Here is a 23,800-nt window from a genome sequence, read left to right on the forward strand (position 1 = left end):
CTATTGACCAGAGCCCTATGGGCTGGATCAAAAGCAGATCATTATATATGGAATGGGCGGCCATTTCGGTCTCGCCATATCTCTTCAAAGAGCAGGGCAAGATTAATGACCAGACCACCTTCCTGGATCTTAACAGGCATGTTGGGGGAACAGGGAAATGCGTTTCGATTAGGCGAACATGTGAGTTGAGTGTGCCATGGGACAGAAGTAGTAATTCAGCTATCCTTCGTTGAGTAGATTTAACAGACTATGTATGGCCCTAGACCGTTGGCTAGCAGCCGTCTAGGCATGGATCTCCTCTAGAGAATAAGGGTGCCATTTCAGACGCAGATATAGATTTATAAATACAGAGTGGAAGGCTAAAACAGACTGTCTGACATTCAGCACACACACATCATAAGAAGCTTTTAGAGCAGGACAAGGACTAGGCTGAGGTACAGCTGAGAGGAGCCATGTCAACGGGTCCATCCTAGACGCCACACTCTATTGTCATGGTGATGATGGCTAGGGTATAGGCTCGACTCACACTGAGCCCCCTGGCTGGGTTACACAAGCGAGAGATCGGAGGCATTGTGTTGAGGAGCAAAAACAACAACAACAACCTGAACTTGGTATGTATTCAGCGAGATGAAATTGCAGATAGAAATTTAATGAATAGAGCTGATTCCTTATTCAACCAGACCACCTTAGTAGTTCTAAACAATAAAATGTATATCTGAACAGACCCCCGTTTTTGCCAGGCAAGAAAGTGCATATCCTATTAGGTGTGTGTGTAAAGGGTGGTGGTGTTTTTCTTGAAGCTCAGTGGCATGACATTTACATTTTAATCATTTAGCACAGGGGTTCCCAAACGTTTTCACTCAGGCACGTCTTCCAGCATTGGGGAACATTCTGCGCACCCCCCCACCATGTCCATTTCTATGGGCACAAGCACTGTTCATGACGAACTGTTCACACACCTCGTTGGTGGAGAGAATTTATCATGTTTAAAGCAAATTCTTGCAATTCTATACGTTGTACCACGTCTAATATGTATTCATGTGATATTGGAGTGCCGAAAAAAAATGACAACAATATCTATGGGCTAAAAGAAAAATGACAAAACATTTTTTTTACCTGACATGAGCTAGTTGTTCTTGACATTTCTGACAAGTTAGAAATAGCTCTCTAACGTATGCAACAAACATGACAAGAAGAACTGATGATGCACTATCCAATTTAGAAATGTACACCGTGTGCATTCTACCTTGTGCATTCTACCGTGTGCGCCCCCGGCCGACCCCTCGGCCCCCATGGTAACTTGTGAGATTCGTTAATGACAGTTGCACTGTCATACTTTCAGAATTGTTTGGCGAGCTACGCATAGGAGGCCTGCGAGCTATCGACCTGTTGGAGACGCCAAGTGCCACACACACACACACTTGTTCATACCTCCATAGCCGAAGTTCAATACCTCGAGTGGACACAAGTAGAATTGTATTATCTACTCAGTCCCTTTGCCGCAAATACCACATAACCAGAAAACTAGTAAACCACCCTAGTAAATGTAAACGTTTCTTCCTCTAGATGTTTGAGATGCACCTTTGTAAAAAAATATATAGAATTAGGGGATGGTAAAAAATGGGTAGAATGGCTGAGGTGCTTACCTCCTCTGTTAGGGTCCATGGGAGCTCCACCTGGTGCAGTTTTGGTGGGCTCTCTAACAGCCTTCTGTGTAGTAGGCTCAGCTTTGAGGGGCTGAGGAGACTCTGCAGGCAGGACAGGCTCAGGGGCGGAGGCCGGCGGTAGTGGCTCCTCGGTCGCCACAGAGGCAGCCTCGTTGGCCATGGAGCGCGTGGTGATCCTTCCCTTGCGCCGGCCCTGGCTGTTGGCGGTCTTTCTGCCGCGTGGCGTGCTCTGCTCCTTTCCGTCCTCGTCTTCCCCACCGTCACACTTGTCTTTGTCTTTGCCGATGTCCCTGAATGAGATGGGGCCAAAAGGTTTTACCTCACCATAGGATGGATGGCTGGTAGCATAGCATCAATAACACATCATTAAAACTGTGGGTCAAGGAAATTCTGCAGTTTAAAAGCATGAACGACAGTACTGTTATACATTATTAGGCACATTTTGACATTCATTTGTTTTATATTCTACTCAACTCCTATCCAATGGACATTTTCAGAAACTGTACAAGCCTATTGTTTTGCACAGATGAATGCTTAGGAAAAAGTCATTTGCAGAGTCCCCATCAACTGGATTTAAAAGTCCATTTTCATTAGCAGGTTTGTTTTACAGGCACTTGCAACGAGGCTGCCTCTCATTTGGTGGTTGGTAAGGACACGAGTCATGACTAACTGCTGCCCACGGATCCAGCTGGGTAAACAGGCAGGAAGTCATCTGGCTAATGGCTTAGTGTTATGGGGCCAAGATGGCCGCCACGCTCTCCTCCCCTCTCAGAGTCAGCTCTTTCTCTATTCGCCTTTCCTTTCAGCCTTTATCCATCTCAAAATTCATTGGAGAACCTCTGAGGGAAAGCAGGACACAAGTAATCAAGGAAAGACAAATTGAGAAAGGGCCAGAGAGTGCTCGTAAGCAAGAAGTAAACACAGGCCAGGTCAGAGGGAGGAGTACCTTCCTTCCTAGAAGAGCAGAGTCAGTCGACAAGGTCTGATTTCCATTTAGGCCTTGAGGGAGCATTTCAAATACCATTCTGCCTTTCTGCCTTGGTTTTATGGTTTTTCAAACTGCAGGATAGGCGGAACATTGAAAGCAGTCCGTCGGTGGGTGTTATGCTCAGCCTGGCCATCATGCCAGAGAAGGGCAGTGGTTCGCTCCCTCTCGCTCTCTCTCAGTCTCTCCATCTCTAGCTCCGTCCCGCTCTGGTCTGATGTACATTACATCTAAGAGGGATGATGATCCCTGCAACAAGGCTCCAAAATTCCTGTTGTCTCAACTGAAAGTTACAATTTACTGGGAGGTACAGATTCTCCCTCGAAGTGTCAGAGGGGATCAGGCCCGAGGCTGACTCTAGCTAGGACTCCAACAGCAGTACCTGTGGGAAACCTATGAGCAAGTGTATACGCACACACACACACACACACACACACACAGCTATTCAAAATTCACCTGGAGTCCTCCTTTTCATCTTTCTCTTCCTCTTCCTTATTCTGCTCGTCCTCTTTTTTCTCTGACTTCTCCGATTTCTCCTCTTCGATTTTGTCGTCTGACTTGTCTTCTTGCGAGGGTCGTGTTATTTGCTATAAGAATAGAAAAAAATAGCAAAAGGATATACACATTTTAGCTAAATGTATTTTCAGTTGGTAAATATATACCTGCCAACTCGAGAGGATCTCCCTATATGATAACTCTGCTCAACTCTCATGATGTCACAGAGAGCACTCTAGTCTATGCAAAGTCATCATGATGACGTATAGCACCTCAAAGTTCAATCTGGGCCAGAAAGTTTACAACAAAACCTCAAGGCAGCCCATAGGTAATTCACGTCTAGTTCTGAAAAAAAAACTCTGCCCGTGTTTGAATTCCTATTTAGTGACTGACTGAGTGGGGCTAAAACAGCACGCCATGACCCACATCCCTTCTAAGGCAACAACAACACAATCATGGTGTGCTAGAATAATACCCTGTAGGAAAGGAAGGATTCAGAAGGAAAAATAACTGGCAGTGTCAACAAAATATCAAAGCAATACATTGACTGTCCTATAAAATCACAACAAAGGTCTTAGAGCGACCTAGACATGATATTCCATGTCATGGCCTATTAATGCACTCTCCAGCCAAGGGAAGCTACAAATCAAACAGCAGTTAAGTCCATCTGTCCATTCACCTACATTTACTGTTGCAGCAACTGCCCAGCCTACCACTGATGCTAAAAGGTTCACTGTGAAAGACGCTAAAAGGTTCACTGTGAAAGACGCTAAAAGGTTCACTGTGAAAGACGCTAAAAGGTTCACTGTGAAAGACGCTAAAAGGTTCACTGTGAAAGACGCTAAAAGGTTCACTGTGAAAGAAGCAGGAGTGGTCTGTGGCTTAATTCTTCAGACTAAAAAGAGAGCAGACTGACTGCCCCACTAAGTGAACAACAGTACAATGTCATAATGTGATAAGTCTAACTTCCCTAGGGTTATTCCCCCGGCATCAGGGCAGTCCAATTTCCTCAAAGCTAGCTAACCAGATAAGAGAAGAAAGGGAACCAGACAGAGGGAAAGTAGAGTTTAACAGCCTGGTCATGCACCCAGTGTAGATAAGATTAAGTCTATGACCTCCTTTGATGATCTTCACATGGAGAGGGTGTCCACAGGATCATGATACACATACAAACATCATAAGTACAATCCAGGCCATTGTTCCGCCTGAAGTCAGCCTGTGTAGAAAATCAAAAGCCTCACATGACTAAATTAAGAAAATTACAGCGAAATAGATTGGGTGAGTGAGAGGGTGTCCTGGCCCTGAACCCATAACACGACTTGACTAAGCGAAAGCCGAGTTCATGTACTCAATCATATAAGTCATTACGATTTCCCATGATAACTAGTAATCCCGTTAGCCTACAGTATGAATGAAGATAAAAGTACAAACCACACTTTTCTTTTGCAGACACCAAATCAATATAACTTTTGGCTAAAAAAGTCAAAAATGCTGATGCACCAATGAGAAGGATCTTAAATGTTGTATTTATAAATACTATACCAAACATTAGCATCCCAATAGTGAGTTGCACCCCCCCCCCCCCTTTTCCCCCTCAGAACAGCCTCAATTCGTCGAGGCATGGACTCTACAAGGTGTCTAAAGCATTCACAGTGATTCCCATTTTGACTCCAATCTGGGAAAACCTAGGAAGGTGGTGGACCATTCTTGATACACACAGGAAACTGTTGAGCGTGAAAAACACGGCAGCATTGCAGTTCTTGACACAACGCGGTGCACCTGGCATGTTTTGCCCATTCACCCTCTGAATGGAGCACAAAAGGAGCCCATGTCCCAAGGCTTAAAAATCCTTCTCCAACCTGTCTCTTCCACTTCATCTATCTATAACACAGTTAAAGTCAGAAGTTTAAATACACCTTAGCCAAATACATTTAAACTCAGTTTTCACAATTCCTGACATTTATTCCTAGTAAAAATCCCGTTTTAGGTCAGTTAGGATCACCACTTTATTTTAACAATGTGAAATGTCAGAATAATAATAGAGAGAATGATTTATTTCAGCTTTTATTTCTTTCATCACATTCCCAGTGGGTCAGAAGATTACATACACTCAATTAGTATTTGGTAGCATTGCCTTTAAATTGTTTACCTTGGGTCAAACGTTTTGGGTAGCCTTCCACAAGCTTCCTAAAATAAGTTGGGTGAATTGTGGCCCATTCCTCCTGACAGAGCTGGAGTCAGGTTTGTAGGCCTCCTTGCGCGATAGTGCTTTTTCAGTTCTGCCCACAAATTTTCTATAGGATTAAGGTCAGGGCTTTCTGATGGCCACTCCAATACCTTGACTTTGATGTCCTTAAGCCATTATGCCACAACTTTATAAGTATGCTTGGGGTCATTGTCCATTTGGAAGACCCATTTGCGACCAAGCTTTAACTTCCTGACTGATGTCTTGAGGTGTTGATTCAGTATATCCACATCATTATCCTCTCTCATGATGCCATCTATTTTGTGAAGTGCACCAGTCCCTCCTGCAGAAAAGCACCCCCACCACATGATGCCGCCACCGCCGTGCTTCACAGGTGGGATGGTGTTCTTCGGCTTGCAAGCATCCCCCATTTTCCTCCAAACATAACAAAGGTCATTATGACCAAACAGTTTTATTTTTGTTTCATCAGACCAGAGGACATTTCTCCAAAAAGTACAATCTTTGTCCCCATGTGCAGTTGCAAACCATAGTCTGGCTTTTTTATGGCGGTTTTGGAGCAGTGGCTTCTTCCTTGCTGAGCGGCCTTTCAGATTATGTCGATATAGGACTCGTTTTACTGTGGATATAGATACTCCATTGCGGTTGTTCTGGGATTGATTTGCACTTTTCGCACCAAAGTACATTAATCTCTAGGAGACAGAATGCATCTCCTTCCCGAGCGGTAGGGCAACTGCGTGGTCCTATGGTGTTTATACTTGAGTACTATTGTTTGTACAGATAAACGTGGTACCTTCAGGTGTTTGGAAATTGCTCCCAATGATGAACCAGAATTCTTTTGATTTTCCCATGATGTCAAGCAAAGAGGCACTGTGTTTGAAGGTAGGCCATGAAATACATCCACAGGTACACTTCCAATTGACTCACATTATGTCAATTAGGCTATCAGAAGCTTCTAAAGTCATTACATCTTTTTTTTAAATTTTCCAAGCAGTTTAAAAGGCACAGTCATTTTAGTGTATGTAAACTTCTAACCCACTGGAATTGTGATACGGTGAATTATCAGTTAAATAATCTGTCTATAAACAATTGTTGGAAAAATTACTTGGGTCATGTATAAAGTAGATGTCCTAACTGACTTGCCAAAACTATAGGTTTGTTAAGAAAAATGTGTGGAGTGGTTGAAAAACGAGTTTTATTGACTCCAACCTAAGTGTATGTAAACTACCGACTTCAACTGTATATGTAGTTCGAGAGAGAGAATGCCAAGAGTGTGCAAAGCTGTCATCAAGGCAAAGGGTGGCTACTTTGGAGAATATCAAATAACATATTTTGATTTGTTTAACACTTTTTTTGGTTACTACATGATTCTATATCTGTTATTTCATAGTTTTGATGTCTTCACTATTATTCTACAATGTAGAAAATAGTAAAAATAAAGAAAAATGAGTAGCTGTGTCTAAACATATTTTTCACATAGTGAATGTTCAAAACACATAAGCATACACATTTAGTGGTAATCCTAATTTTGATGCATTCACTAACAGTAGTAGATACTAGATAACATAACTCCTGGGTCAGATGCAGATCTGGGTCAGACAAGTCCAGCAGAGTGATTGAGAATAGAGCAACATTCTTTATCATCATTGCTGGCAAGGGATACCAGCAACTCCCTCCCTCCCCCTCTGCCTGATGCACGAAAGTGCTGTTCTGGAACAAGTCTGGCTATGCCAAACCAAACATCCCATGCTGGTACCAGATGGGGCTAACGAAGGTCAAAAACCCAATGGTGAGCAGAGGGAATGAGTCAGAGCGTATCAGAGAGTCAGAGCGAGCGGGAGAGAGAGTCAGAGCGAGCGGGGGAGAGAGTCAGAGCGAGCGGGAGAGAGAGTCAGAGCGAGCGAGACAGAGCGAGCGAGCGAGACAGAGCGAGCGAGCGAGACAGAGCGAGCGAGACAGAGCGAGCGAGCGAGTCAGACCGAGCGAGAGCGAGTGTGAAAGCGAGAAAGTCCGAGCCAGAGAGAGAGTGTTGGATAGAGAAAGTCAGAGTGAGAGAGAGTGAGTCAGAGAGAGAGAGGGAGGGAGAGAGAGTGAGAGACGGAGAGAGAGTGAGAGCCTTGCCATAGAGAAAGGTAGAACACAGGAAAACCTGTCACCTTGTAGAGGAAAGGCGGTGTAACCACTGCACAACAGCAGAAACAGAGCTGCATTTCCTGATTTTTTTTATTTTTTTTTTTTTAAATATACACTGCTCAAAAAAATAAAGGGAACACTTAAACAACACAATGCAACTCCAAGTCAATCACACTTCTGTGAAATCAAACTGTCCACTTAGGAAGCAACACTGATTGACAATAAATTTCACATGCTGTTGTGCAAATGGAATAAACAACAGGTGGAAATTATAGGCATTTAGCAAGACACACCCAATAAAGGAGTGGTTCTGCAGGTGGTGACAACAGACCACTTCTCAGTTCCTATGCTTCCTGGCTGATGTTTTGGTCACTTTTGAATGCTCTACAACCCACACAAGTGGCTCAGGTAGTGCAGCTCATCCAGGATGGTACATCAATGCGAGCTGTGGCAAGAAGGTTTGCTGTGTCTGTCAGCGTAGTGTCCAGAGCATGGAGGCGCTACCAGGAGACAGGCCAGTACAACAGGAGACTTGGAGGAGGCCGTAGGAGGGCAACAACCCACCAGCAGAACCGCTACCTCCGCCTTTGTGCAAGGAGGAGCAGGAGGAGCACTGCCAGAGCCCTGCAAAATGACCTCCAGCAGGCCACAAATGTGCATGTGTCTGCTCAAACGGTCAGAAACAGACTCCATGAGGGTGGTATGAGAGCCCGACGTCCACAGGTGGGGGTTGTGCTTACAGCCCAACACCGTGCAGGACGTTTGGCATTTGCCAGAGAACACCAAGATTGGCAAATTCGCCTCTGGCGCCCTGTGCTCTTCACAGATGAAAGCAGGTTCACACTGAGCATGTGACAGACGTGACAGTCTGGAGACGCCTGTGAGAACGTTCTGCTGCCTGCAACATCCTCCAGCATGACCAGTTTGGCGGTGGGTCAGTCATGGTGTGGGGTGGCATTTCTTTGGGGGGCCGCACAGCCCTCCATGTGCTTGCCAGAAGTAGCCTGACTGCCATTAGGTACCGAGATGAGATCCTCAGACCCCTTGTGAGACCATATGCTGGTGCGGTTGGCCCTGGGTTCCTCCAAATGCAAGACAATGCTAGACCTCATGTGGCTGGAGTGTTTCAGCAGTTCCTGCAAGAGGAAGGCATTGATGCTATGGACTGGCCCGCCCGTTCCCCAGACCTGAATCCAATTGAGCACATCTGGGACATCATGTCTCGCTCCATGCTTTAGTCCAGGTCTGGAAGGAGATCCCTCAGGAGACCATCCACCACCTCATCAGGAGCATGCCCAGGCATTGTAGGGAGGTCATACAGGCACGTGGAGGTCACACACGACTACTAAGCCTCATTTTGACTTGTTTTAAGGACATTACATCAAAGTTGGATCGGCCTGTAGTGTGGTTTTCACTTTAATTTTGAGTGCGACTCCAAATCCAGACCTCCATGGGTTGATAAATTTGATTTCCATTGATACTTTTTGTGTGATTTTGTTGTCAGCACATTCAACTATGTAAAGAAAAAAGTATTTAATAAGAATATTTCATTCATTCAGATCTAGGATGTGTTATTTTAGTGTTCCCTTTATTTTTTTGAGCAGTATATATATATATATATAGAGAGAGAGAGAGAGAGAGAGATTAGAGTGTCATTTCTCCACATTTGAAAACCCTTTTTCAAAGTTTCAGAGACCTCTCTGATGAGAATAAGCTACCCGTCCTGTTGAGGGAAGACGCAGAGAGCTGTGGGATGGCAGCGCACTACATTGCTGCCTGACATAAAGATGAGGGACAGTGTCTGACAGACCAATCAACCTGCACATGTCCTCTACTGTATACTTATTGTGATTGTTCAATGTATGGTTATTTTGACCCTTGGTTATTGTTGTTACTGTTGTCCTGTTGACCAGTTTGATTTTTATTATTTTCATATTGTAAATATCCAAAGTAAGCTTTGGCAATATGTACATTGTTACGTCATGCCAATAAAGCAAATTGAATTGAGAGAGAGAATTTAGAAAAGGATGAGTGTGACTGCATGAAGATGACATTGGGGGGTGGGCTCCCTCTACAGACAGAACACAGCATAGAGACCACTTGGCCAAGTAGACGTGGGTTGTGTTCAGTAAAACAAAACACATTTGCAACAAGAACAATCTATTGCTATTAGACAAGTTCAGGTTATAGGCTAGCTCCCTGTTTCACTCTATTTAAAACATTTCAGTTCTCTATTAAAGTTATCCCTCTACACTAGGGCAGTCCTGGTGGGGTCAGGGAGGTCCTGTGTTTGTTTTGGAGGCCATCTGCGCACCACGATGGCTTTCCTGCTTTATCTCCCCATTCTGCTCAAGTGCTTCCAGTGCTGCCTTCCACACTACAGATGTAAAAAAAAAAAAAAAAACGCCAGGGTTTTACAGAGCTTTTTCCCCCTGACCTGGTTTTAAATTTTCCCCCTGCTCGCTTTTCGCTGATTCACTAGCACTGTTTGAGTTAGGAAATAACTGAACCCCAAGTATTTTCCTACCCTGGAGTTTTTAAATGGGGCATCACACACACACACACACACACACACACACACACACACACACACACACACACACACTGTAATAAGAAAGAACAGGGGCCTCCTGAGTGGAGGAGCCGTCTAAGGCATCACAGTGCTATAGAGTAATCACTACAGATCCGTGTTCCATACCGGCCTGTTCCGCAGCCGGCCGCGACCGGGAGACCCACGAGGCGCTGCACAAATAGGCCCACCATCGTCCGGGTTACGGGAGTGTTTGGCCGGCTGGGATGTCCTTCTCCCATCGCACTCTAGCAAGCTCCGGTTTGGCAGGGTCGTGTTTTGGAGGACGCATGGCCCTCGACCTTCGCCTCTCCCGATTCTGTACCGAGTTGCAGCGATGGGACAAGACTAACTACCAATTGGATACCACGAAATTGGGGAGAAAAAAAGGGGTAAAAAGTACCACAAAAAAGGAACAAAATAAACTGTTCAAAAATACCCAACTACTTACTGTCTACCGCTAGCTATTCAATCGTCTACCTAAATTTAGTTCAGTATGACCTTGACTTAAATGAGCTGGGAAAACAGAATAACCCTTTAAGAAAACACTCTCCATCTAGAATTCAGTCGGATTTGGTTTCTTTGCCAAGAGAGCAAACAGAATAACCTTTACAGAAAATACTATCTACTGCCAGCCATCGAACCCACCTAACTACAATTTAGTTTGACCTTTTATGATCCTATGAGCCAATAGGCTAATCCAATTAGACAACAAATGCACTAGAATGTCTGTCCTCCACTTCACTGCACTCCAGACTTGGGTTTAAATACTATTCAAAAGAAGTTATAATACTTTATCAGTGCTTTAATGCGCTTGAATGTTTTCATGGACAAATAGAATAGTCGCAGAACTGCAAAACCCACCCATCTGGCACTCCTGGCAGGTTAGAGAAAATGCTCAAAGTATCTGAAATGAATAGTACTTGAACCTAGGTCTGACTCAAACATTCAATCTTAACCTGCATGTCATTGATCCAGGAACCAGTTCACTGTTCCAAGTAGGCACCTGAAAATTTAGGTTGAGGGCAGGGCTTGGCTCTCTTTGGTATCCAAAGCTAATGGGATCTGCTTGACTGCTGCGAAGCGATTAAGAAAATAACAAGGGAGAGAACCCACATCTTCTTGCCATAGCAAGGAAGCATTTTTTGTTGTTGTTTAACCTTTATTTAACTAGGCAAGTCAGTTAAGAACAAATTCGTATTTTCAATGACGGCCTAGGAAGAGTGGGTTAACTGCCTTTTTAAGGGCAGAACGACAGATTTGTTCCTTGACAGCTGGGGGATACTAACTTGCAACCTTTCGGTTACTAGCCCAATGCTCTAACCACTAGGCTACCCTGCCGCCCCATTGTTGAGAGTAGTTGTAAAGACAGACGTGGCAATTAAGATTTTCAACTGTCCGCAATGTATATTTCTCCACTTCTTCTCCTGTCGTCTGTATGGGTGAGTGTAAAAGCCTGCCACTTGCTGTAATAAGAGAATAGCATCCATGTGGCTTTTATTCAGGGTAGTAATTCCCATTAAACTGCACAGGGATTTGGTTCCAGCTCATGTCTAGGTCACCTTTAAGACTCCATGACATGCACGCACACACACACGCACGCGCCCTTTGGCCCTGGAGGACGTGTCTGGAGGAGAAGGTCAGCAGCCTCTGGCACCTCATGAAATAACAGCCATTCCAGTCAGGAGGCATTTCAACATTCCGCATTGCCATGCAGGGAGCCAAGCTGAGGGACACACAACAGGTTTGGTGGAGACACAAACATTTTGGAAATACAAGTGTAATGTGAATATTCTTTGTGTATGCTTTTCTCCAATGTACAATTGTTTGGCAATTACTTTTAACGCAATAACTATGAGCTACTACTATTTCAAAACCGATCCATTCTACATCCAATGTCTAGCATGAAAAAAATATGAGATTTCAATAAAAAAGGAATTGTTACACTAGCACTTTGAAATGTTCTTGAACTTCACTAGAGATAGAGTTAAGTAAAGACGGGAAAAGCATGCAGTCCCTGTGCTCTACATTTTCGCTGGTTACTGGGTCAGTCCTGAACATGATGAATGATAGAAAGGGGAAAAAATGACTCACACAACCTCTAAAAGGGGCTGCTGAAGTTCCTCTCCAACTCCATTTGCAGGCAGCAGGCACATTTGTACAAGCAACTAGCCTACCGTACATCAACAACAACAGCAGCAAAAACCAGGCACCGTGCACTGCAGCCATGAGACTGTGTGATTGTGCAACAGTACAGAAAAAAACAGGAACTGTACTGAAATCCACACAGTGTTCCCTGTTGTAACTAAACGTGTGTTATAAGTAAGTTTATATGCAAGCAACTGTGGCTGTCCAAGCAACTGAAAGAGAGCGGGAGGGAGAGCGAAAGAGGACGAGGAGAAAGAGATCAGTCGAGCAAGCAGAGAGAGAGACAGACAGACAACACACCACGGTACTAGCTTCAAAGTCAGTAGCGGCATACCTGCAAGCTCATTTGTCGTTCATAAAAACCTTGTTGCCATTGATCAAGCCACAGCCTATAGGCGTAGCAGGTGTGAGTTTGGCCGGACCCCCGGAGGCGGTAATGATACCTCCATTGCAGCGGTACAGATACAGCAGGACAGCGGCACCAAAGCAGAGCTCCTTAGAAGGGCTGCCTGGCCCCGGCACTGCCGCACATATTCCAGGAAAGCATGTCATCAGGCCGTTTAAGCCGCCTGAAAAATCGCCCATCTCACATGCACACTCTAATCTATGGGGGGTTACTCAAGGTAATCCCTGCCGAGTGCTTCTCTTTGATTGGCACTCGCAGCAGCATAGCAAGTTTTTTGGGCCTGTCATATCACTGGGGCGTACCACTCTGCTTTTCCTGGGGGGTTGACTCTCTCGCTCACCGCCCAGGAAAGAAAGAAAGGAAATGGAGAGGGGGAAAAAAGTTGAGCAAAAATGAGTTTAAACAAGCTGGCCAGCCAGCCCTCAGTGCAGACTGTCAGGTTTGTTTTCCTCTTTCTCCTTTTCTCTCTCTAGCTATTTTACTAACTCTTTTTCCATTGCTCCCTCTCCCTCCCTCCCTCCCTCTTGCAAGTCACTCTACACACATTCTCTGGGGAATTTCAGAGAATTTACAAAAGCTCCAGCCAACGGCTTGTTTGGATCAGCACAACATCCGGCCTGGGCAGGCTGAGCTGTTTTCCACCAAATGACGAGGCCGTGGCATTTTCACTTCACTGTCAATGGGCAGTTTAAATGCATACCGCAATACATGAGTAGATGTTTACTTTATTTAAAAACAGGCAAGTCAAGTTAACAAATTATTATTCACGAAGACAGCCTGTCAATAAACAATGATGCATTTAAACACATACCGCCCTATAACACAAAGTTCACACTGCAGTTTTATGAAGCCCTAATACAGAAGAAATGACTTCCTAAAAGCATTTGCATAGAAGGTCATAGTGACTCTGTACTCTGGCAGAGCTAAGCTAACAGTTGTGATTATTGGAATGATTATGCTGAGGGCTGCTAGACAGTGGACATATCTTGCCTCCACTGACCCCAAAGCCAAACTTGTGATCGGTCCTCCTGGCTCCCAGACAAACAGAGCCTTCTCTGTTGTTGTTAAAATACATATCTCAGATGATCCATGGTTAGCGGAGGCTGCTGCTTGCATAGACTGAAATATAGTAAGACAGTCGATTCCTCCAACTCTTTATTGAAGTTGACAGAAGCCAGACAATCCTTCAATGAGCTCTTAAGTAGGAAAAGCAGGAATGTCCACTGACTTGACACACAAACACACTGGTTTATTATTTGATCAAGTAGGAGTACTTCATGCACACATTCTAACCACTTAACTGGTGGCATTCATCTACAGTGGTTCAGAAGTAGGGAAGTCCACTCGGGGCTCCACCCTGTAGTTGTACGCTGGTACCCTGCCAGGCGAGGAAAGACTGATGAAGGTCACCAGGCAATGAGAAACGCACTAGTGAAAGGACCACAATGTCACTTATAAAATGTGAAGTAACAAACTATAACTATTAAGATACCGTCAATACAACTGCGCCACGCCAACAATTTCTCACAGCGAAATATACACCGTTTCTCCCCACCATAATTTATTGTTAAATATTTTCCAGATAAAACAGGGTTATCAGTGATGCAAACTGGCCCAAAAAGACTTGTAGAAAATGTGCACTGAAAAATCTGTAAACTGAGTGGGGTTATCAATATTTTACTAACAACGTAATACCAGGCCAAGTACCACAATACCGAGTAGAATGGTGATACCACAGGGTTTGCCACACCCCTCCCAGGACGCATGTTCCCGTTTTCTAAACGCTCTGCACAAAAGCCTGTCCTCTACACCTCAACTCAACACATTTACTGTACAATACAACAGGTTACTGCAGAAAATAGCTGATTTGCTAAAACCCAAAAGGCCTACCTGTGATTGGACTGGAGGATTATAAATGCATAATGATGCAGTAAGGGTTAACACAATAGGCCTATAAGAAACCATCGTTAGCCTACTTTTCAGAACACTTTACACACATCATTCTCTCTCTCACACACATACACCATCACTCTCACACACAGCTCCCAAAAGTTAGGCCCAAAAATAATTTAAGGAACATTGTAAAGAATATATATATTTAAATTCAGATTAAGCTTAGAATAACATTGATTAGGCATATGCATTTTACCTTTGAAGCATCCCTTTGAGTAGGCCGTCTATCCCCGTTTCCATTTTTTCCTATGCGATTGTGCATAGCCAAGGTACCATGTCGTTAGCTAGCTAGCCAAGTATAACACGACTATACACGGTTGTTTGTTATCAACGAACAACTTGCAACCTGTGAGTAGTATAAAACAGCCATCGACATGGTTCATAAAATTATATAAAATGTGTGTCAATTCGTGGTAGAAAGGGGAGAATGTAGCTCCAGTAATATGGAGCATAACCTTTGAGTGTTTTTCAGTGATGTAAAGGTGACTGTAAGCATGACAGAGCACAGGTACAGTTTTTCCTCTATGGCAGGGGCACTCAGAGGCTGCTTGACAGCGAAGCCTAGTCAGACTGGCCCTGCTTGCACTTACTGGTGAAATTAAATGATATGTCTCCACTTAGCTCGTGCTGTGAGTTGCTCCAATAATTAAACAAATGTAACAACAGAAACCCAATCACTGCCTGCACACCCCAGCTTGCCATTATGGCTAAATAACATTTTAAACCTGATGGAGAATTGGGGTGAGAAGCAAGCGGAGTAGGCTAACGGCTGGTTGGGGATACTGCTGGATGCTCACAGCAGTCACACATGATATCAGAATGCTTCATCCAATAAGACATATCTGACATCAGGCTTTGAACTCTGCTTGATATTCTATTTGAAAGACATGTAGGGATGCATTCTGTGCACTCTGTCATTAATTGAGAGAATGTAGTGATCCCACGGAGAGGATCTGTTCACGCCCATCACCTCAATGGGTGATGCACTCTGCGTATGCACACTTTATCGTCAGACCCCCCGCGGATGACCTATTTTGAGATCAAAACTGTGAATTTGGCCGAAAACTGACGTGTTTTCATCCCTGTGCTCTGTCAGAGAGGGAGAAGGTGAGAAAAGGTGGACCGGTGAATCAAACCCTGTTCTCCAGGTGGTGGGCGATATTTGGTCTGGAGGCTGCAGGCACCACTATTGCTAGATCAACCGATTATGACGTCTCTGATGTGGTCCCACTCACTCTTGGTGCTCTGCGCTTTGTGACCGGATCTATGTGTTTGGTTGGCTGGGGCCATAGTTCATACATAGAATGTTCTGTACATACATGGCCAGAGAGAGCCAAATGCGTCAATGAGATGCACACACAGGGGCCAGAGGAAGGGCCAAAGGCATCGATGATATAGGAAAGCCCCATAAGGAAAGCAGAGGCAGTCTATCCTCCTGGTAGACAGTCAGTGGAAAGAGAAGAGCTCAGACACCATACGAGCTGATAGGGAATGAATGATGTAATCAGCTGTTAGATCTATGCTGGGAATTTCAAAACGAGGTTAAATGTTAGTCAGAAACATCAGTCACATGTGATGATGAGTCATGGAGATGATCGATCATCGACTCACAGCGTTCAGCGTGCAACAATTCACAACATTTTACCTGCATTTTGTTAATATTATCATAACCCCGCAAACGTAAACAATGTGTACCAATGATTTTAAAAATCCAGTATGGCAGTTAATAGATGGGACTTGTATTAGTTTCATACGAAGACGTTGTTCCGCTAACTTTACCATACCGCCAACTTTTTTCTGCCTTATCCTTATATCTGAAAGGTATTGCCAGTATCAAAGCCAAAACTTCTAATTCCGCCTAATGACCAAAGAATTTTGGTTAACTTCTGCCTATGGCTTAGTATTAAACATAGCTGTAAATGGCACACACTATGCTATTTAACTCGATGGTTGCTAGGCAGCGCCAGTTAATAACCATCCTCCTACCAGTTCTAAACTTTGCAAGGCATGTCACTTCTCCCATCTCTTCACATAGCGCACCACTAAGCATGTACTTGAAAAAAATAATTGAACCCCTTTTTCGTGATTTCCAATTGCGATCCAATTACAATCTTGTCTCATCGCTGCAACTCCACCAATGGGCTCGGGAGTGGTGAAAGTAAAGCTATGCATCCTCCAAAACATAACCCACCAAACCACGCTTCTGAACACCCGCCCGCTTAACCCGGAAGCCAGCTGCACCAATGTGTCAGTGGAAACACTGTTCAATTGACGACCGAAGTCAGCCTGCAGGCGCCCTGGCCGCCACAAGGAGTCGCTAGAGCACGATGAGCCAAGTAAAGTCCCCCCGGCCAAACCCTGCCCTAACACAGACGACGCTGGGCCAAATTGTGCGCCAACCCTATGGGACTCCCTGTCAGGGCAGGTTGTGACACAGCCTGCCAGGCCTGTAGTGACGCCTCAAGCACTGCAGTGCCTTGGACCGCTGCGCCACTCGGGAGGCCCATGCACCGTTTCCTAACCACAACTGGATGGATCCATAAAGAATTACTGTGGGAATAAATATCACTGAATGACGAAAATACAAATGCAAATGAAGGCATATATCAAATTGTTGCTTACTGAAACTCCCAAAGTCATCCAATCATTGTAATAAATTTGAAGCAATAGCCTACCTGTGTGTGGTCAACTAGATTATATTTTCAGCACTGCCTTGATTGGGACAGCGCAAACATGCTGCTTTGAGAAAAGTGTGGGGACTCATCTCCATAAATCAATGTCCAATTTGTTTTCACTGAATCTTCGTTAGGACATTGGTTAGGCTACAATTAGGCTGGGGAAACCTTAGCTAAGTTGAGGTGAGGGCTGCCCATGATCATCTTGTCTAGTTGGCTCATTTATTGGAACATTTTGCCAGCATGTTAAGTAGTTTAACAAGTGGATTATTTTTCTCTTCACTCACAGTTGCTTAGTATCCTAGGCCAACTCCCAACCAAAAGCCTGTGACGTCACTGACTTGTCTCAATCAATTGATTGAGCTTCACTGAATCCCCGTCTGAATAGGCTCTGTGGTTAATTGGTTTCTGGCTGGGTAAATAAGTAGAGGTGGTATAATAACTCCTCTATCACTGATTTAGCACAAACATAGCCCAAATCACGTGTAGGCCTATTATCACGTTTTGTCAACTCCAAGAGCTGGTAGAGGTTGCGAGGCTCAGTTAGTAGAGCATGGCGTTTGCAATGCCAGGGTTGCGGGTTCGATTCCCACAGGGGACAAGTACGGAGAAAAACAACGTATGGAATGTATGCACTCACTACTTACTGTAAGTCGCTCTGGTTAAGAGTGGTGGCTTGCAAATGTAAAAACATGAACACGAGACTCGCATGCTTTTGATATCTAAAATCGGTGTCATGATGAAGATACTCTCAATGAAAGACCCTATGCCTGCTCCTTAACAAAGTGAAGTGACAGTAGGGAAGAGATGAAACGTGTATACAACTGTCATATAAAGAAATAGCACTATTTTAATATGACAGCAGTTCCACACGTTCCGGTGACAAGTTGTGTGGGAAAAATATGTTATATTCCATTATATTCTTACTACAAAATATATGTGTTGACCGTGATCGGGGTAGGTGTGTGTGGTCTGCTTAAATTAAGTATTGATTTCATTCATTTGGACGTAACATAATGAAACTCTAAATATTCTATTGTATATTGTAAATTGTATTGGTCTTAGAATGTTTCTTAGGCCCTGCCTAAACACATTTATTTTTGATGGTGTATATTCAATGGATTTATTTAAAAAAAATAGATGCCCACCCACATCTGCACACCCCTACTACCACTCGTCACGCACACGGGAGGTATAAACGCCATATGCAGGCAAGAATGTGGTAAAAAAAAGGCCTGTTTGTAAGCGGGTCATGAAAACATTGTCAAATTACTTTAAATAGGCAAAATACCGTAAATCCTATACAAAGGCAGTATTGGTGTTCTATTCCCAGACACAATAGTCTCTCTCACACACACACACATATATCTTATCTCGGAGTAATGCCCGTGTGCCCTCCTTTGCTCCAGGCTGCCATGCCCCAGCCTGTCATAGACTCGCCTGGCCTCTGCTCACCTCTGAGAGGCTGGGACAGCCCCAGGGTGAAGGCTGGCTGCCTGTATCAACAGCAGCCCCAGGGTGAAGGCTGGCTGCCTGTATCAACAGCAGCCCCAGGGTGAAGGCTGGCTGCCTGTATCAACAGCAGCCCCAGGGTGAAGGCTGGCTGCCTGTATCAACAGCAGCCCCAGGGTGAAGGCTGGCTGCCTGTATCAACAGCAGCCCCAGGGTGAAGGCTGGCTGCCTGTATCAACAGCAGCCCCAGGGTGAAGGCTGGCTGCCTGTATCAACAGCAGCCCCAGGGTGAAGGCTGGCTGCCTGTATCAACAGCAGCCCCAGGGTGAAGGCTGGCTGCCTGTATCAACAGCAGCCCCAGGGTATACCACTACCACACTTATGTAACGCTAAACCACAGTCAAGCAACTGCTCAAATCCAATGGAAAATACTAAATTGTCAACTTGCCTGCAGTCTCCAACTATTGCTTAGTTTTTTTCTTCCCTTCAGGCAGTGAGCCTTGATGAATTTGAATGTGGGAGCACAATACCGCCGAACCAGGCGATTACCAAACAAATTACAAAATGTGCATAAACCTACTTGATTAAAACTGCTCCAGTGTTCTTGTGATTAGAGGGAAACAATATGAAACAAGTCTGGTTTAAAACAGCACGGCACTCTGCTGGTAAGCAGAGCTCCATGGCAACAGATAACCTTGTGTGAAGACTGCAACTCACCCAATGTTAAAGCAACTCTCTCACTCCTTCAGCGGAAAGAAATGGTTCTGAAAAGTCTCTCACAATAACCAAATGAATAAATTACCTTAAGCCCATTGAAAAATAAAAAGCAAAACAAAAAGAGTCTACTGCTGTGCGTCAACATATTTCAGCAGTTAGAAGAAAGGCAAATAGAGGATAACTGGGTGAGTTCAGAGAGCGAGGGAGTATGACTTTCCTTTTTTCCCTCCCTCCCTCCCTCTCAATCTCTCTCTCGCTCTTCTGTCAGGCCCAGGAAAGCAACACTGAGTCTCCCAACTATGGCAAGCAGATAGAACAGATTCCTGGGAATGTCTGCTGCTCCCCAGCCATTGGATAAATCAGTCTCAGCCAGCTCTGTTCTGCCTCTCTCTGCCTGGGCCCTGGTTCTTATTTACCCACATAGCACATCAAGAGACTCCGCTCGCTCAGCTCCCAAATCTCACACTCCTCACAAACCCCTGTGGTTCTCCCTCCCTCTTATACACAGAGACAGGGAGGGAGAAAAGAGGGAGGGAGGAGATGGGAGGCAATGTGGGCTAAAAATGGGGTGGTAGGAAGATCGAATAATACAAGCCAAGATAAGATTTGTACACTAGAGGGCCTCCTGCTCCAGAGCCCAACACAAACCATGGTGTGGATGATAAACAAACACTACGTCATTAACATGGTATATAGAGTGAAACCAAGAAGGGTCTTCCCCTCTGGCATGCCAAGCATTGTTCATTTGTTAAATCCCACCCAGACAGCCTTTCTGGGTATTTCCAAAGCCCATTCATGAACACACAAATACATTTAGAGTCATTCCCTAGCGAAGATACTTTCTAGAACTCACCTGGTTTCTCCCTCGCCGTCTTCCGTAGTTGCGTCTCACCAGCGTCTTGTAGTTCTGGTTCTTCTTGGTCAAGTAGTAGTACAGGACACAATCGGAGACACACTGCAACGAGAAAGGGTATGACAGTCAGGGGGACATATGAGCCCATGAACATTTTTTATTAACAACAGACAACATAACAAATACAAACCATGTGCTTTTGGGTTTGGTGGAGAGTGGAGAATGGAAGTTACTACAGAGTAAAAATAGAATGAATTAAATCCACTGTAGCTCACCTTTCTCTCTAGATAGGAAGCAATGAGGCCAAAATTCTTTGGGTGCTGAACAAACCTGTGAGAAAAAAACAGAGAAGAGAAAATAGTCACAGTTAAAGCTACAGTCTGGGATTCATGGCAGCCCGCCATTTGTTTTGGTATACAGCCGAGGAATGTTGATAAAGAAAAGTATTGCCTCTCAAAATCATACCCAAAGAGCTTCTGCTAAGTCAGAGAATACAGTCGCTAAACGCTTTTCCATACCCAGCAGGCAATTAATACATTTTACATTCTAGAATTCCAAGTGAACTTGATTCGTGACGGGAAACAAAATGAAAATCTTCATTGAAGGTACTAATTTGTTTGAATTTCTCTTTAACCACAAAGCATTAGCCAAAAGAGGTCAGAAGTACCTGTGGATAGGATACAGGATATTGAACAAAGTCTCATTGGCCTCTCGCCCCGCCTTGCTTTTTGCCAGTTCTGATTCTGACAGAAACAATGGGAATTTCATTTCTATTCATACACACTATTGAATACGCCCTCTGCATTTCGAGGTCAGTGTTGGAGCATGGGAGCACAGCACCAAGAGTGGGCACAAGGATTGAATGGCTGGAACACGGTTACCGAGATTTACCACCCAAAACCACTCCTTGTCCCGAAGGCATCATCGTGTTGAGGGGGTGCTTGCTGCAGGAGGGACTGGTGCACTTCACAAAATAGACGGCAACATGAGAGAGGAAATGTATGTGGATATATTGAAGCAACATCAAGACATCAGTCAGGAAGTTAAAGCTTGGTCGCAAATGGGTCTTCCAAAATGGACAATGACCCCAAGCATACTTCCAAAGTTGTGGCAAAATGGCTTAAGGACAACAAAGTCAAGGTATTGGAGTGGCCATCACAAAGCCCTGACCTCAATCCTATAGAAGATTTGTTGGTAGAACTAAAAAAGTGTGTGCGAGCAAGGAGGCCTACAAACCTGACTCAGTTACACCAGCTCTGCCAGGAGGAATGGGCCAAAATTCACCCAAGTTAGTGTGTGAATCTTGTGGAAGACTACCCGAAACGTTTAACCCAAGTTAAACAATTTAAAGGCAATGCTACCAAATACTAATTGAGTGTATGTAAACTTCTGGCCAACTGGGAATGTGATGAAAGAAATAAAAGCTGAAATAAATCATTATCTCAACTATTATTCTCACATTTCACATTCTTAAAATAAAAGTAGTGCTCCTAACTGACCTAAGACAGGGCATTTTTACTAGTCGTAAATGTCAGGAATTGTGAAAAACTGAGTTTACATACCCCATAGCCAAATACATTTAAACTTCAACTGTAATTATTCATACCCTTTGTAATGACACTCAAAATTGAGCTGAGGAGCATCGTTTGATCATCATTGAGATGTTTCTACAACTTGGAGTACACCGATGGTAAATTCCATTGATTGGACATGATTTGGAAAGGCACACACCTGTGTATATAAGGACCCACATCATGGCAAAAACCAAGCCACTATTGACAGCGCATGTCTGAGCAAAAACCAAGTCATAAGGTTGAAGGAATTGTCCGTAGAGCTCCGAGACAGGATTGTGTTGAGGCCAAATTTATGCAGCATTGAAGGTCCCCAAGAAGACAGTGGCCACCATCATTCTTAAATGGAAGAAGTTGGGAACCACCAAGACTCCTCCTATAGCTGGCCACCCAGGCAAACTGAGCAATTGGGGGAGAAGGACCTTGGTCAGGGAGGTGACCAAGAACCCAATGGTCACCCTGACAGAGATCTTTGTGGAGATGGGAGAACCTTCCAGAAGGACAACCATCTTTGCAGCCCTCCACCAATCAGGCCTCTGTGGTAGAGTGCCCAGACGGAAGTCACGCCTCAGTAAAAGGCACATGACAGCCCGCTTGGAGTTTGCCAAAGGGCACCTAAAGATTATGAGAAACAATATTTTCTGGTCTGATGAAACCAAGATTGAACTCTTTGGCCTGAAGGCCAAGTGTCACGTCTGGAAGAAACATGGCACCATCCCTACAGTGAAGCATGGTGGTGGCTGCCTGTGGGGATATTTTTCAATGGCAGGGACTGGGAGACTAGTCAGGATCGAGGGAAAGATGAACGGAGCAAAGTGGAGAGAGTGATCCTTGATGAAAACCTGCTCCAGAGCGCTCAGGACCTCAGACGGGGGGGACCTGAAAATAGCTGTGCAGTGACACTCCCAATCCAAGCTGTCAGTGCTAGAGAGGGTCTATAGAGAAAAATGGGAGAAACCCCACAAATACATGTGTGCCAAGATTGTAGCCTCATACCCAAGAACACTCAAGGCTGTAATCGCTGCCAAAGGTGCCAGTCAAAGGTTCAGACACACCTAATCATTCAAGTTTTTTTTTTTTACCAGAGTAATAGTGTAGGCAACAAAAATATGAAATAACACATATGGAATCATGTAGTAACCAAAATATATTTTAGATTCTTCAAGTAGCCACCCTGTGCCTTGATGACAGTTTGCAAACTCTAGGCATTCTCTCAACCAGCTTCACCTGGAATGCTTTTCCAACAGTCTTGATGAATTCCCGCATATGCTGTTCACTAGTTGGCTGCTTTTCATTCACTCTGTGGTCCAACTCATCCCAAACCATCTCAATTGGGTTGAGGTTGGGTGATTGAGAGGGCCAGATCATCTGATGCAGCACGCCATCACTCTCCTTGGTCAAATATCCCTTACACAGCCTGAAGGTGTGTTTTGGGTCATTGTCCTGATGAAAAACAAATGATAGTCCAACTAAGCTCAAACCAGATGGGATGGTGTTACACTTCAGAATCTGTGGTAGCCATGCTGGTTAAGTGTGCCTTGAATTCTAAATAAATAACTGACAATGTCACCAGCAAAGCACCACCACACCTTCACACCACCTCCTCCATGCTTCACGGTGGGAACCACACATGCAGAGATCATCCGTTCATCTACTCTGCGTCTCACACAGACACGGTGATTTGAACAAAAAAAATCTAATTTGGTCTCATCAGACCAAAGGACCGATTTCCACCGGTCTTATGTCCATTACTCGTGCTTCTTGGCCCAAGCAAGTCTCTTTATTTTTATTGGTGTCCTTTAGTAATGATTTCTTTGCAGCAATTCAACCATGAAGGCCTGATTCACACAGTCTCCTCGGAACAGTTGATGTTGAGATGTGTCTGTTACTTGAACTCTGTGAAGAATTTATTTGGGCTGCAATCTGAGGTGCATTTAACTCTAACAAACTTATCCTCTGCAGCAGATGTAACT

At 44.4% G+C, this 23,800-nt stretch overlaps 1 protein-coding gene across 5 annotated transcripts in view; it reads right to left on the minus strand.

The window, feature by feature from the left end:
* The window catches only part of LOC135548600 (nuclear receptor corepressor 1-like), a 112,667-nt gene that overhangs the window by 37,351 nt on the left and 51,516 nt on the right, over positions 1–23,800 (minus strand). For 4 of the 5 annotated variants that reach the window (XM_064978364.1, XM_064978365.1, XM_064978363.1 and 1 more), the window contains exons 13-16: positions 20,532–20,586; positions 20,257–20,358; positions 3,109–3,239; positions 1,647–1,957 (exon numbers count right to left, since the gene is read on the minus strand). In XM_064978364.1, coding sequence (XP_064834436.1) covers positions 1,647–1,957; positions 3,109–3,239; positions 20,257–20,358; positions 20,532–20,586 — 599 coding nt within the window. Of the gene's footprint in view, positions 1–1,646; positions 1,958–3,108; positions 3,240–12,534; positions 12,894–20,256; positions 20,359–20,531; positions 20,587–23,800 lie in introns of those variants that run through there. The other variant, XM_064978366.1, reaches the window with a different exon arrangement.

Source organism: Oncorhynchus masou, chromosome 11, assembly GCF_036934945.1.
Source record: "Oncorhynchus masou masou isolate Uvic2021 chromosome 11, UVic_Omas_1.1, whole genome shotgun sequence".
Taxonomy (NCBI): Eukaryota; Metazoa; Chordata; class Actinopteri; order Salmoniformes; family Salmonidae; genus Oncorhynchus; species Oncorhynchus masou.